Here is a 16,517-nt window from a genome sequence, read left to right on the forward strand (position 1 = left end):
CCGGCTCAGAATGGAAGCGTCTTTAAGCGATCGCTCCACGAGACTCTCGGCTTTGACCACAAACGGCTCAAGTTTCTCCACAGATCCTTTATGTTCCCTGTCAACAAGAAGATTTAAAGCAGGGTTTTTACACTCATACTTACTAAAATTCACACTGAAAAAATATTTTTTTAATTGTTTTTTTGTTGTTTTATATTAAAATTTTTTAATCATTTTTTGTTAAAGGTTTGTTAATTTATCATTTGTTTATTTATTATTATTATTATTTTTAATTTATTGAAGAAAAAGCATTAAAATAAAGTGAGTTTTTTGCTTAAAACAAGAAAAAATATTGGTTAATCCTAAATAATTTATAAATAATCATGTTTGCTCTATGAATTAAACCTAATTATTGTGTGGAATTTTCTTTTTTTCAAAAATGCTAGTTAATAATAAAATATTGGACTAAAACTTACTGACTTTGCTCATACAGGGTAAAACAACTTAATGCTAGTTAATATTATTATATTTTTTTTTGGTTTAATTTGTTTGGTATTGCTGATAAAGGGTTGAAAGAAAAACCACAAAAAATATTATTATTATATTTTATTTTTTCACCCTGTTATGCAATATTATTATTTTTCTTTCAATAAGCACAGGTTGTCTATTTCTTTTTAGAACTGATGGGTAAAGGTTGTATATTTATTTTTATAAGCTGATGGATTTGAGGCATAAGATGAGGTGAGTTAGATAATGAAATTGAAAACCTGTGCTAAATAAAGAAAACAAACTGAACCCAAGATCTGCTGATAATATAGCATAACAAGCGATTTATAAGCAACCTTTAAAAGGCCATTTTTAAACGGGAACACCAAATTAGGCTAAGTATTTTCAGCACAGTTTGTTCGTTAAGATATTTTTTCTGCCTTTAAGCAAAAACTCACTTAATTTTGGTACATTCTTTCAGAAAACATCATAGGTGGCATTTACACTTCAACATTTTTAACTAAAAACAATGTACTTTTCATGCATTTGTTTTTTTAGTCATTAATTTTCACAACCAAAGTGTTTTAAGTGTAAACATTTGAAAACATGCACATTTTTTTTTTACTGTCATCATCTTTATGTAGACTACAAAAAAGATAATTCCTGTGTGTGTGTGTATTGCTTGTTTGCATAGTGTTTCTTTACAAAGTGTCATCGCTAACTACTGGCTTGGCATGAATAATACAGTTTTTAAGTGTTTTTTGTGGATCAATGTGAACAGAGAATGTTTTATTGTCCGTGTGCACAAAATGCAAAAGAAAAATGTTCTGTTTTTACTACACTGCTGTCATATAAAAGTACATTTATACATAATATCTTTGTAGATATTATTACATAATATCTTTGTAGAACTGCTTATCGTTGGTTGATTAACACTGTTATTGATCTAAACTGACTTGTGCTAAATAATCACACTATTGTCTAGAATAGTCTCCATAGTTGAGTTTCCATAATTGATTTAGCTATTTCTGTGAAGTTGCTTTGACGTAATCTGTACTGTACAGAAATAAAGGTGACATTTTACTTAGAGGTCAACCGATATATCGGTTTTGCCGATTAATCGGAACCGATAGTTGATTGTTGCAATTATCGGTTATCGGTAAAAATCCATGCTGATAGTTTTCTGGGTTGTGTCTGTTGCTGGAGCGGCTGAAGCTCTTCTGTCATTATGCAGATTTAAAACATTGACAACTAAATATAGTGCTATAGAATACTATAGTGCATGTTTTCATATCATTAATCACAAGTGATTAATTTGTTGTCTAGATGCTGCAATAGTGGAGAAAGAACAGCAGTATGAGAGGACGCACACATTATCAGCACCTCAAGTGGCTAAAACAATGTGACCAAAACACACGCAAGTCCGTCCGAAATGTTTAATGTCACAATTACCATCTGTTTGCATTAGTTTATATCCATCTGGTCACATTAAAGCATTTGTTAGCCAGTGAAGTTGCATGTTTAAAACTAGTGACGTGAGAAAGCATCACAGAGCACCATTCATATAGTTTTATATTAAATGACATCATATCTGTCACAAATCTTTGTTAATGTACATAATGACTTTACCCTGGGCTGGAAGATTCTGTATTGTAAAATTTTCAGTGAAACGTTTGTCTTTCCGTGGCTCTAATAAAGTCTGTATGTCTTATATAGAGAGCTGTAATATAATTCACATTTCTCTTTCAGTTTGTTTTAAACACAGAGCTTCAAACTCATCTATGCAGCTTTTTTGATCACTCTTAAAGTAAACTTTTGCCCATTTGGTGATTAAATAAATTGTTTTAGACCGCCGCTTGAATTGAACGTGACGCAATGTATGTGTGTGTGTGTGTGATACCTGTGAGTTTGTTATTTTGATTAGATAATCACAAGTGTTTTAGAATAAAAGCAGTTAAATTGTGAGAGTATACAATATCCATATGTATGTAATTTCAATACTATGGCCTTTTTTGTAGATATTTAAAGATGTAACATTTCAAAAAATTTCAACATGTGCCGATATTTTTTTAATTTTGAAGTTGCTTTTGTTAACATTAATGAATTATGAACAATATATAATTAACATTAATAGATTTATTCATTTACAAAGTATAGTCCAGTACTTTTCTTTTGCAAAATATTTTAATATATTAATCGGTATCGCTATCGGTATTATCGGTATCTGTAAAATCCACTATCAGTCGACCTCTAATTTTACTTCAAGAAAATGCAACTTGATTTAAGAATATTCAGATATTTATGCTGGAAAACAAGAGAAAAAGTCATTTTTTTGCAGTGTATCGGTTGCTCTGACCTTCCCTGAAGGCCTATGGTGTCTTCCTCATCGTCGATGTACGTCTCCACTCTAGTCACCTGCACCAGATACGGATCGGAGGACGTCTGTGAAGACGAATAATGGTGATCCGGCTCCACGTTTTCCTCCAAACCATCTCCAGATTTCGTTCTCAAAGGATCTGCTACTCCAATATGACCATTAGCATGTTCTTCAGGCAAAGTTTGAAATGACGTCAACACAGCTGTCGTCTGATCGGACATCAGATACCTTGAAGAGATCCTAGCGTGGTTTGAATCCATATTGCTGTTTGCATTGAATGCTATGAGGTGAAATCCAATAGCTGCATAGTTAGTGTGGTTTTACTTCAACCTGCATGCGCTCTAGTTTCACAGACCGGAGAAAACAAAAGGGTTTTGTGCGTGAAAATCCCCGGTTTTCTCTCTCTCTCTCTCCAGCATTTGGAAACACTTTTGTTCCAGAAGTTTTACTGCAGTTCAGTGTGATTCTCAAATGAGAGAAACCAAACAGAGAGACTAAAGTGTCTCAGAAGTTCAGGCAGTGAAAGGAAACTTACAGAACTAACTAGCTCCAGATATTTCCATTAAACATTCCCAAGGTTTTTTTCAGAGCACTTCCTGCTCCGGCGGAGTCTTGTGTTTCTCCTGGGGAAAGTTTTGCGCTGTCTTTGGAGAGGAAGGAGTCGCGCAGGTCTGATTACTTTTCTCTCTAACCACTCCCTCTGTCTCTGTTCAGCTGTGAAACTGGCAGATATTCACCTGCAAGCATCTGGTTACTGAAAGCAGGAGCTGGAAATGTAATGCAGAGATTCAGTCTCTCTCTCTCTCTCTCTCTCTCTCTCTCTCTCTCTCTCTCTCTGTAATCTCCTGCATGGTCAGGTGGAGAGGGTGGAGCTTCACTATTACAACAGTGGCTATAATCAGCTCTACTGAGGTCACTGGCCACACCTCTCTGTTGCTATAGCGCTGACCTGTAGTACTTGAATACAGAATCAACCGAGGAGAAGGTCTGCAAGCTTACTGTACTATCTCCAGCGGTGAGAGACTGGTTATAGTTAATCACACATTCATTATATATATATATATACTTTTTTTTATCATATTTATGTAACCGTAAAATCATATATATATATATATATATATATATATCTATATATATATATATATATATATATATATATATATATATTAAAAAATAAAAAGCAATAGAATGTGCATAGACTACAAAAGTATGCATAGAATGCATACAGTATATAATTAAAATAAATCATATTTAAGATCTAAAAGTCTATACATATTTTAAATATTTCCAAACTATTTATGTAACATTAACGTATGCCTTAAAATAATAAGATAAAAAAATACACAAAAGTAGTATCAGAATATAAATATACATGTTTATATAATATTTCTATAACAATAAAACATTTTAATAATTTAAAATAAAACATAAATAATAATAATAAAAATACACATAAAAATATTTATTTATATAATATTTAACAAATACATATTTTAAATATTTATATAATAACTATACAATAACTATAGATTTATATAATAAATATACATTTATATAATATAAAGTGAAGAAAAAAGTAAAAAAAAATGATCAAATATATTAGAAAAATTCTAAAGGCAAAAAATTTATAAATAAATAAATCTGACTGATAAAATCATCATAGTTTTCTCTCTTATAAACATGTTTTAAATGTTAACGGATCTGAACCCAGAGGTCTGCTGGTTTGTCGTGTTTCTCTGAGCACGTTCCGCTCCAGAACCCAAACGGTTCTGGCAAAGATCCCGCTCGAGTTCATGGACTGTTTGCCACATGTTTCAGGATGAAAGGAAATTCATCCCGAAGAAAAGAGTGTCTTAATCATACCACAACAACAAGTGCCAAAGTTCAGCCGAAACCCACGGTTCGGTTCATCTACCGAAACCAGAATACAGAGCTGAGTCAGTTCTGCATGTGCATTATAAGCAGTGCGGGCCTCTTCTGAGCTCTTCTTATGCAAGAGAACCAGCGCTTATGAGAGCGATTACTGCCGCCATAAGAACAAGAAACACAACATAAACTAAAGATCCTTATCCAGAACTATCAAACTATATCTGAACTGAAAACAGTCTCATTTACGTAAAGTTCATTTTTACATTGGTCTAATAGAAAATCATAGTTTAGTTTGTGTAATAGCAAATAACACTCTACATTTAAAAAAATAAAAGAAATGATTGTTTAAATAATATTTTCACTTGACACCAGACTGTTAATGTACAAAACATTCATATTAAGTACATAGATATTAAGAAAAAGACATCACAATAAGTTGTCTTTATTTAAAGCAAACTAAATTAAACACTGAAAAATCTTTTATTTTTTAACTCATCTTCAAGTGAATATTTTTTTATTTTTTTTATTATATATAACAATATATAATACTTTCATATTTCATATTATTATTAATTTTTATCATTTTTATTTTTTGCTTTTATTGTTATTTTTATTTCTTTATATAATATAATATATAATATATAAAAGGACTTTATATAATATAATATAATATAATATAATATAATATAATATAATATAATATAAACAAAAGTTTTTGCATGGTGTTTATTTTTTATTTATTTAATTATTTGTTTGTTTGTTTGTTTTTTTGCTTTGTATGAATGTTTTTTGTCATTGGGAAAATCAATATTATTCATTAATATTAAATTAGAACCAAACCATAAATACTGTATAATTTAAGAAAAAACTAATAAATTTAGCTGTAACAAGAGTAATTTTTAAAGTTGGTTGAAAGTATGATTTTGTCAGTGTTGTGAGTAGTCTGAGTCGACTCTATAAATAAGTCAGCTGTCAGGGAAAGTTCATGTCTATTGTTGATGTAACTGAGAAAAACAATGCAAACAATGCAAAAGCAGTTTGTTTAACCTGTAGGACCAGATAACAGAAGCGCCCAAACTACACGCCGTCTAATAGTTCTGAGACAAAGGATTGATCATTAAGTCATTTCATCTGACATCTGCTGCTCACTGAGGTGTGTGTGTGTGTGTGTGTGTGTCACGCCCGTCTAATCTGATCTGAGATCAGTGTGTGTTTTCCAGTGTGGTCAGACTCAGGCGCGTCGCGGGTGTGTTCGGTATGCTGGCATTTCACTCAACTTTACTGATGTGAAACACACAAACACACACACACACACACACACACACACACACACACACGATAAACAGTGTCCCATGTGAACCCAGCTAACCCAGGGAACATTCTCAGAAGGTTCTCCTAAAGGTATGAGCAAACATTCTTCTAGTAAATGTTACAGTTTTTTAAAATTGCTTAGACACTAAAAGAGAGACTTGAGGCCAACTCAGTGGAACCATTCAGTCATAAACCTAATCTTTAGACCAAGTCTGCAAAACTACAAGCACATTACATGCTTTAAATTCAGTTTGATATTATAAAACAAACTTGAAAAACTTAGTTCTCTACATCACACACATCTTTCGAGACTAACAGCTCTTTTGTTTAATTTGGGAAACACTGCCATTGAAATGAATTGATGTGTGTGTGCTTTATGGTTTTGTGTGTAGAGTTTTGAGAAATTGAGCCATAGTTTCAAAAACTGTGTGTAAGCATTTTGAAAACTGTAATAATATGTTTATTAACGTTAGCATTAAAACATTATTAATACATCATTCATGGAATGTTTTCCTGAAACTTTTCAGTTGGATGTTCAAAGATGTTCTGAGAGCATTCAAACGTAACGTTAAAAAGTAACACTTAACAATTGCAAAATTCCAAAACGGAATGTTCCCTTAACATTCACCGAAACAAGAAACAATGTTTCTAAAACAATTAAAGAACTGAACGTTTGGAACTTTCAGAGAAGATTCAGAAAGTACAGTTTTAGAACGTAATGGGAACATCCTTAGTGCATATTTTAGTCTATATGGGGATGATTAAAACATATTTAGAAACACAGTTTCTCAGTGCAGTTATTAGAGTTATTTACATGTTCTGCTGCTGAATCAGTCAGACCTGACCTCTCAAACACAAATCAGCCTCCAGCGTCTCACTGAGCTGAGAAATCTGGATTCTGACGGTGCCCTCGGGACCTGAAAGACTTCTTACACAAAGCCTGTGTGTGTGAGTGTGTGTGAGTGTGTGTGTGTGTGTGTGTGTGTGTGTGTGTGAGCTTTAGTCCACAAGTCCAATACAATAATTCTTAAAGGTTCTCAATTATAAGTCACTTACTGTATGTACTAAAGCCACAGGACAAGAACTGTAATTGGTAACTTTTTATCTCACAGTTCAGACTATTTTTACTTACAGTTCTGAGATTCAGAATTATACTGTCACAACTGCGAGAACAAAAGTCTGAATTGTGAGATTGCAATTACCTGTTTATTGTTTTTAATCGGGCTGCTTACTGAATAAACATCAAGAATAAATGCAGAAGTCTACATTACATTAATTTCATGGCAGCGCTGACTGACTCACCGTCAGTCCGAGTTTGGGATTGCACGGAGTGTCTCCGATGATGTCGTCCTCCGGCGGTGTGATTCTCAGGAAGTCCAGGTGATCCGGTCTGCTGGGACGCCGCAAAGCCTCCTGGGTAATGAATTCATCCGCATCCAGCATCCAGATATCCTCCGGACGCAACAGAGATTTTTCTGCAGGAATAAATGATTAGACTTTAACTTTGGGAAGAGGAGTTCAAGTCTGTGCTTTAATGATAACAGCGATCATTAGTGCAAGCTGGTGTTTGTATGTCAGGTGTGTCTTTACTGATATTAAAGAGCATCTGTGCTCAGAAAGACTCTGATTTAATGCAATAAAGCAGCTCCAGGGGTCTGATGTAATCAACACATGTATAATATCATTATGAATAATCACATGACTTTGATCCTATACTTGTAATATTATTTAAAAGTGATTACAACAGAGTTAATAGAAAAAAAAATGTAAAACCAAATTTAAAAATGTTAAAAAAAAAAAAAATGTAAATGTAAAAAAATGGAATCCAGAAAAATGTAAATGGAAAAAATGAAATTTTGAAAAAAATATAATGGATTTCATAGGGCAGAAATGGTCAGATTGCTGTATTTGTGTGTTATGTATAAACACAGTATGAGTGTGAGTACATTCAGTGCGGTGTGTCTATATGTAGACTGTATGAGAGACGCTGTGAATCAATGTTTGATGTGGAGCTGTATAATTCACCAGACCTGAACACACCTCACACATCACATACAGCATCGCTCTCTGCTGCTGTAACTGTCTGAACAAGCCAAGCTGTATCTTATCTCACATACTGTACATTCTACAAACTCTCAGTCAGTGCCATTAAAAACACTATTAATAAAGCGAATGAAGCTCTCATTATGATAATGCAACTGCAGCCAGACCCGCCGAGACTCCAAATGCTGACTAGACTCCTGGTTCTGTTCCAAATGCAAAGTCAGATTGATTGCATCTGTCTCGGGCTCTGCACTAAATTACTCAAAAAAAAAAAAAATGAAATTAAGATGCTCGTCCAGTCCAGCTCCAGTTGCACTCCTGCCATCAGTACTACAGTAAAAGCACAGCGAAACAGAAGCAGCTGCACAGTTTTCACACATACGTGTCAATCACCGCTCAAATAATAAACTCATTAGAAACGAAACAGCGCCACCATGTAAACACAAAACAACTTTCTGGGCCTGGGAACACTGCAGTAGTGTTGCTGTCTACTGAGGGTCAGAGAGCTCTCAGCATTCATCAAAAATATCTTAATCTGTGTTCCGAAGATGAACGAAGGTCTCATGGGTTTGGAACGATATGAGGGTGAGTAATTAATGACATAATTAACATTTTTGGGTGAACTATTCCTTTAAATTTTAATAAGATTTTAAATTAGGTTTTTGTTTTGTTTTGTTTTCATTTAAACTCTAGTTGAAGTGTTTTTGTAATTTTTAATAGTATCATTATTTTTTTCTAACACTAACTTTTTATTTTAGTTCTAGTTTTTATTTTTAGTTATTTTAAAACATTAAGTGAAATGAAAGTGAGAAATTTTGTTTGGCAACTAGTTGAAATAAAATGCATCATTTATTTCAGTTAAAATGTGCTTTAAGAAACAAAATCTTTTTTTTTAATAACATTATTTTACGGTGTCCTTGTTACACACATGCACTATTATAATAACAATAAACGAAGCATAATTACATGCAAGTTACCCTAAGACAAACCCTAATCCTAACCTAGAAAGCACATATAGTTCATTAATATTACTCTATAATTAAATGTATAATTACACTGTAATAAGGACACCTTAAAATAAAGTGTAGCCAATTTTATTATTATTAATTATAATAACCCTGCTAAGGACTGATTACAGTAAGACAGAGTTGCTCTTCCTCCAGGGGGCGTCGGTGGCTCATTGAGATGCATTCAGAGCTCAGTCTGAATGTGTTGTTTGAGACATTTGTACAGTATACAGCAGTTTAAATACACTAAAACTATATTAAATCAAACATTTTGCGTCTGACATACAAATGCAGTCTCTATAGGCCAGACTGGGGCCAGCTGTCACATTTTTAAAACTGCTTCTCCATGTCTGTTCATGTGATACACAGATATACAGTACGCAGATCACAGTGAGTTAATAGAGCAGCTGTCAGATAGAGAGTGTGTGTGTGTGTGTGTGTGTGTGTGTGTGTGTGTGTGTGTGTGTGTGTGTGATGTCATATTACAGCACACAGATCTGTCAGTGTGTTTAACAGCCCCAGGCTGATTCACAGTGAATGAACGGAGCGGTTCAGTACATCTGTGCTGATGCTACACTGATAATATAACTACTGTTTATATTACTAGAGCCCTCATGTTTTTGAGCCCAGTTGATTTTGAATTCAAACAGTAGGATCTAAAATAAATAATTAAGACTGAGAATCCGGAAATGTGAAAAGCGCCAACTTGAAGGGAGAAAAAAATGTTTTTCTAAAAGATGCAACCAAAGATTTCCCTTTATATGTTCAACTTTGGCAAATCCATTGAGTCTCTGTTGTGCAGATGATTTGCTGTAAATGTATTTATGTATTCATCTCCTCCTATCATCAACATCAGCACAGAACATCATTCGTGTCATTTTGCTGGCATTTTGATCCTGTCTTCAATACAATCCCTCACTCTTCATCAATGTAAAGAGCTCTTCACACCGAGAATTATAACTATATATTTTTAGCAAACTTTCTAATTCAAAGAGAATAGTGGAATTCACACCTCTATACTCTAATGATAACGACACAGAGGAATGAAATCACTGGAATGCTTACAGAATGACTTTCTTCCAGATGATGAACAATTAAAACACTGACAGCCAATCAGAATCCATCCTGATTTAAAGAGCTTGAGCATTTAAAGGGTTAAAAACAATATACTGCACTTCATTTCAGCATTAACTTTGCTTCGCATATTTCTCCTGAACTACCCCGGGATGAATTAAAACACACCTAAAGGAGTCAATAGTTGTTTACATAAGAGTACAGTGCTAGACGATGAATCTGATGACTCTCTGAGACCTTGAGGAGCTGTCTGTCTCTCTGTGTTCAGACTGAACTCATGCTCCGCTGTCTGTGTGATAGAGGACCACGTGAAGCTCACAGTGAACTCACGTCAACCACAGCCACACACACATCAGACACACACACAAACACACACACACACACACACACACACACACACACACACACTCACACTCACACTCACACACACACACACACACATACATACAGACACACACACATATACACAGACACACACACATATACACAGACACACACACACATACACACACACACACACACACACACACACACACACACACAACACACACCACAAACCTGACCTGCACACACACATCAGACACACACACACACACACACACACGCACTCGCCCACGCGCACACGCACTCGCACTCGCACACGCTCACACTCACACTCACACACACACACACACACACACACACTCACACACATACACACACACACACACACACACACACACACACACACATCAGACACACACACACACACACACACGCACACGCACTCGCGCACGCTCACACTCACACACACACACACACACACACACACACACACTCAGTAACATGTCAGTATTGGTGTGTTTCCTCCTGAAAGTCAGACCAGAATCCCCGAGTGTCATCAGTGTCTCTCTGTCTGTGTGTGATCAGTTTCACATGAGCTCTGGACTGATTGCTTTATTTCATTACACTTATTACTGATGCTGAGCTGCTGGAACCAGTGCAAACCCAGCACCAGGAAACACTCCCACAACTTTATCTAACGCTTTTTTAACATTAGAACAAAAGTTCTTAAAGTAATGTTCTTATAACTGTATTAATATCTGACACATGTTCTCATAACGTTGAGAGAAAACGTCTGAAATCAACATTCTTTAAACGTCGTTATGATGAGATTCTCAGTGTTTCTGTTCCAATATTAAAAATACATTTTGGGTGAAAATAAAGTTGATGGAATGCTGTAAGAAACATATTAGTAACCTTTCAATAATGTTCCTAAGTACAATAAGAAAACTGGACATTTTACCATTCGTAGAATATTAAAAACATTATATTTTCAGTAAAAATAAAGTTTGGAAAAACGCTGTAAGAAATGTTTTTGTAACTTTTAAAAAATGTTATAATAATAAAAAGTAACATTTAAAAACAATGTTGCCACAATGTTTTTTCTAACCTTAATGTGTCACATGATCACTGCCTAAGACACAAAATATAATATTATTATTATTATTACACAGAAATAAATCAGTTTAAAGTATCTTAAAATAGAAAACTCTTACTTTAAATTTCAATAATATTTCACAAAATAAAAAAAAATAAAAAAAATCAGTATTTTTGATCAAATAAATGCTGCCTTGACAATACAAGAAACTTCTTAAAAAAAAAAATATATATATATATATATTAAAAATCTTACTGATCCCAAAATTTTGAATGGAAGTGTATATCACAATTATTACTGGATTTGTTGGTGCAATTTAGAATATCATAAAAACTCTGTTTAGAAATATAAACTTTGTCTCGTTCTGTGATGCTGACTCTTTCTCTTATAAGCAGAGAGTATTTCAGGTTCATGTAAGTGTCATGTGTGATCAGATCAGCTCAGCACTGCAGAATATTACACAGACTTCACTGCATTCTCTGCCTCAAGCAAACAGAGTCTCACAGGCAAGGATCAAATCATATTATCTGCTGAATTTAGGCCTAATTCTTGTCTTGAGTCACATGACAAGCCCAAGAAACCTGGACAAATCATTCCCAAATAACTCATTTTGGTTATTAAAACGCTGTGGGAACATTGTTTAGAAATGTTTCTAAAACACTGAAATGTCCAGTTTTCTTGTTGTGATTATAACGTTATTTAAAAGTTACAAAAATGTTTATTTTCACCCAAAATATGCTATTTGAACATTAAAAGAACATGAATGTCCAGTTTTCTTTTTTTTTTTTACTTACAAACAACATCATAAGAACGTTCCAAAAATGTTGTTCTAAGAGTGTTTTCACAATATAACAATATAATTTTCACCAAAATATAACGTGATTTTAATGTTTACTTGTAATTCTATTGTCGTAATTAAAATTTAGAGCCGTTTCAAACTTTTATTTTTAATATTCTATGCTATTTTAATGTTTTCTTTTTGTGATTAGAACGTTATTTAATTATTTATTGTTTCTTACTACATTTTACTAACTTTATTTTCACACAAAATATAACGCTATTTAAATTAAAAATGTCCAGTTTTCTTGTCGTGATTAGAACATTATTTAAAGTTATATGTTCTACTAAATTTTGTTTTACCCAAAAATATAACATTATTTGAATATTTGTTTGTAATATTCTAAGGACGCTAAAATGCATGTTTTCTTTGTGATTAGAACACTATTTAAAGGTGACTTAAACATTTCTTTAATGTTCTTCTAATTTTATTTTTACCCAAAATATATATTTAATAATTTTTGTTTACAATTTACTAATTTTTTTTACAATGCAATTATTTTTAATATTCTAAGAACGTTGAAATGTAGTTTGTGTGTGTGTGTGTGTGATTAGAACATGAAAGGTGACAAAAATATTTCTTAAACATTCTACTAAATATAATTTTAACCCAAAATATAACGTTATTTGAATGTTTATTTGGAATATTCTAAGAATATTCAAATGTGCAGTTTTCCACACATTATTTAAAGGTGATGAAAACATTTTTTAAATGCTCTACTAAGTTTTGTTTTTACCAAAACTATCGTTATATGTTATTATGTTATTTTAACGCTAAAAAATGTTTCTTAGAACCTTCAAGTATAAATAACATCATGAGGACGTTCTGATAATGTAGTTGTTTTCTCTTGATGTTATAAAAATGTATATAAAAAGTACAGTTTGATATTTTCTTCTAAAATAAGCAGTTTTATCAGGCTCCAATGTGTAGATTCAGTATTTGAACTTGTCAATAAATAGGTTCTGTTCATTGCCATTTAAGTGAAATAACTGAACATAAACATAGGAGCCTGAGAAAAATGATTGAGATTTCAAATGGCGCTTTTGCATTTAAACTCATCATATGAAGTTTTACATAAGAGCGGTTTCCCACCTGAGGTCGTGCCACTCGATGTACTGGCTCCATTCAGACAGAAACGATCGCTGAGGTTCAGGTCAAGACGTGTGACCGTCCGATGGTTGCCGTTTTTGTCGGTGACCTCGTTGGTGACTTTGGGCTCGTCTCTCGAGGAGCGTTTATTTCCATCATCATCCTCAGGCAGCAACACAATCCGGTGGTTCATCTGGGGACTCGGAAGGAGAGAAGACAGAGGCGACAGGACAGGAGACATGCTCTGGAGACTGTTGGCGGGAGGATAAGACACGTTGAAGACCCCAGAGAGAGAGATGGATGTGGGGCTTCTGCTCCAGGAACGAAGCTTACAGCTTCTAGAGTTGGAGGGTGAGAAGTTTGACCCGGCGTTCACCGGAGTGAAGAGCTTGATCTCTTCTTGTGCAGCTCGCTGGCTGCGGTGATCCACATCCAAGCTGGAACCAGACACAAGTCTCTCTTTGGAAGCCGTAGGGTTTTGTGTTGTAGCCACATCATCACTTCTCACGTCTCTTTGATTGGTTTCCAAACTTCCGAAGGTTGATGGTCCTCGTTGGTTTCCCACAATATTCCCGTTTTCCAGTGCTTTATCGTACTCTAAAGTGAGTCGGTTATCAAACTCCGACAGATCCATCTCAGATTCAAGAGAATGAGGTTCTTCCATAAATTCCCAGCCGTCCTGGCCGATCTGGAAGTGTTCCTCCATTGAAAGAAAAGGCTCACTGGAGACACTGACATAAGAGTCTGACCCTGGAGTATCCCGGCCATGGAAGGAGATCGGAGTTCCGGGTGCTTTCGGAGAAAACTCAGACGCTCCACGTTGCACCTTATTCTTTATCCGACTCTGCAAGAACTCTTCAGCGCTGTCCATCTTCTGAGAACCCAGCTTCTTCAGCTTACGAACTCTTGAAGCTGCTCTCTTATGCTCCGGGGACAGAGAAAAAGTGCTGCTGACATCACCTCCGAGATGTTCCCTATATCCGTCCAGGAGCTTCCCGTCCTGGTTGCCCATCTTAATCCTGTCTGTGCAGGCGCTGCATAAAGACAGGAGGTCCGTCAGCAGCTGATGGTGTTCTGCGGCCAGCCAGTGGAGCTGTGTGACCGCTCCTTGTGTCCCCTCGCAGTAATACTGGCCTCTTTGTTTGGCGTCCTCATCCCGAGGCCGGGCTTCACGAGGGGTTTGGTCAGCTCGTGGGAAACCTCGGGACTTCCTCGTTGGGAGGTAGAGACTGATGAAGCACAGCTCCTGGATGGGTTTGTACAGACGCAGCACGGTGTGTGTGCCTTCCATTACGGAGCCCGTTTTAATTATCCACACTCCTAAATTAAGTTACGTTGTTTTGTGGTTGTTGTCTTGTGTAGTGGGCGGCCCGGGGGGGACAGACACGGCGGGCGTTCATCATCGAGCCGATCGAAGGCCTGTCAGAACCACGGAGGCTTTTAGTGCGACATAAAGACTCATTAAGATGCATGTAGAATTGTAAATATACAACAGATTTTTATCTAAATACCTTTTTAACACATGAATTATTACACAGACACAGAGCTTTAAAATCCACAACAAAATCAAAAGTTTCTTTAAATATTAATGTTGATTAATAGCAATTAAAAATAGGGTTTAAAGTAATCAACAAGTATTCAATTTGTCTTGCACACTGAATTATTTTTAAAAACACAAACAAGCAAAAAAAAAAAAAATGATACACTAAAAAAATGTTTTGAAGTTGTATTTTTTTTTTTTAAGTTGCAAATACAATTGTAAAAAGAAAATACTATTTTAGTCTTTCTACTTCATGTTTAATTGTATGCATTAATTCCTGATTCTCTGTAATTATTTGTGAAATTTACTAGCAATTTCTGAGTAAATTTATTGTTTTTTAGAGAATAAAATTAAAAGTTAATTTAAAAGTAACCTTTGTACAATCATAAGCAAATATTGTCATAATCAACAGACGTATCTTGTAATATTTCACTGTAAGACATGTTTACAGACCAGAAAATAAACTGTGGAGACGCTTTGACAAAATATCTGTGAATGCACATTGACTTTATCTGCAATTTCTCAGTGAAAATTGTTTCTACAGTACATTTTTTTTTTCAGTGTACAAAATTAGAAGTAATTTTTAAAAATGACCTTTGTACAAACATACGCAAATATCATTATAATCAATAGATTTATCTTGTAATATTCCATGCATCGTAGCTGGGGTCTCTTTGCCAGACATGTTTAGAGGCCAAAAAATTAATAAAAAATATAAAAAAAAAAACCCACTGTGGAGATACTTTGGCAAAAAAATCCATGAATGCACAACTAACAGTGGGTCTATTGATAATGTCATTCAGTATGCTTTATACTGCTAAAGCCTTTGAACTGCATGCATAATTATTTAAATAAGCAGTTGAGTGAGTGAAGCACCCCTCATGATAATCTACCATCACACACACATTTTAATGACACTTTAAAATAACGTGAGCTCATGCAGAAGCTGCAGTGAATGACATGACAGTTCAGCAATGATCAAACCAGTATCTTCTATCGGTGCATTGCACGGTGACAGTGAATAATCTGCACTATACTGAGCATCATTTATTATGCAGAAAGTTATTTTTGCAATGCTGCATCATTGATGCTTTAAACATTAACTGCATTTGGCATAGCCACGCGATCACTTTGCATTCAACAATGCATTTTTTTATGTTGCTAAAATATGATTTTATGATCAACTGCATTTGCGTGACCTTTTTATATCTATAATAAAACACAGCATTAAGTTCTGCGTCTTTTTTTCCAGCAGATAACACTGCACGCACTGGCTCATCTGCATTAACACATAATTTCAGCCTAAATTAACGTGTTTGATTTCAATAATCGAGTGTTATATGAAGTTAATCGTGTTAAACTCACCCATCTGAGGTGCATGACGGATCCGGGTCTCTCTCTCTCTCTCTCTCTCTCTCTCTCTCTCTCTCTCGGAATAAAGTGCGTTCTGGAGGACAGCGCTCTCAGCGTGTGATTGACAGGCG

General features: G+C 34.7%; 1 protein-coding gene across 1 annotated transcript in view; it reads right to left on the minus strand.

The window, feature by feature from the left end:
- LOC109071315 (formin-1-like) overlaps positions 1-14,831 on the minus strand; it is a 72,032-nt gene extending 57,201 nt beyond the window's left edge. Inside the window, 2 exon segments of the mRNA XM_042743287.1 lie at positions 7,325-7,497; positions 13,497-14,831. Coding sequence (XP_042599221.1) covers positions 7,325-7,497; positions 13,497-14,784 — 1,461 coding nt within the window. The 5' untranslated portion in view covers positions 14,785-14,831.
- Positions 14,832-16,517: the final 1,686 nt, after the last annotated feature.

This window comes from Cyprinus carpio, chromosome B17 (genome assembly GCF_018340385.1).
Source record: "Cyprinus carpio isolate SPL01 chromosome B17, ASM1834038v1, whole genome shotgun sequence".
NCBI lineage: Eukaryota > Metazoa > Chordata > Actinopteri > Cypriniformes > Cyprinidae > Cyprinus > Cyprinus carpio.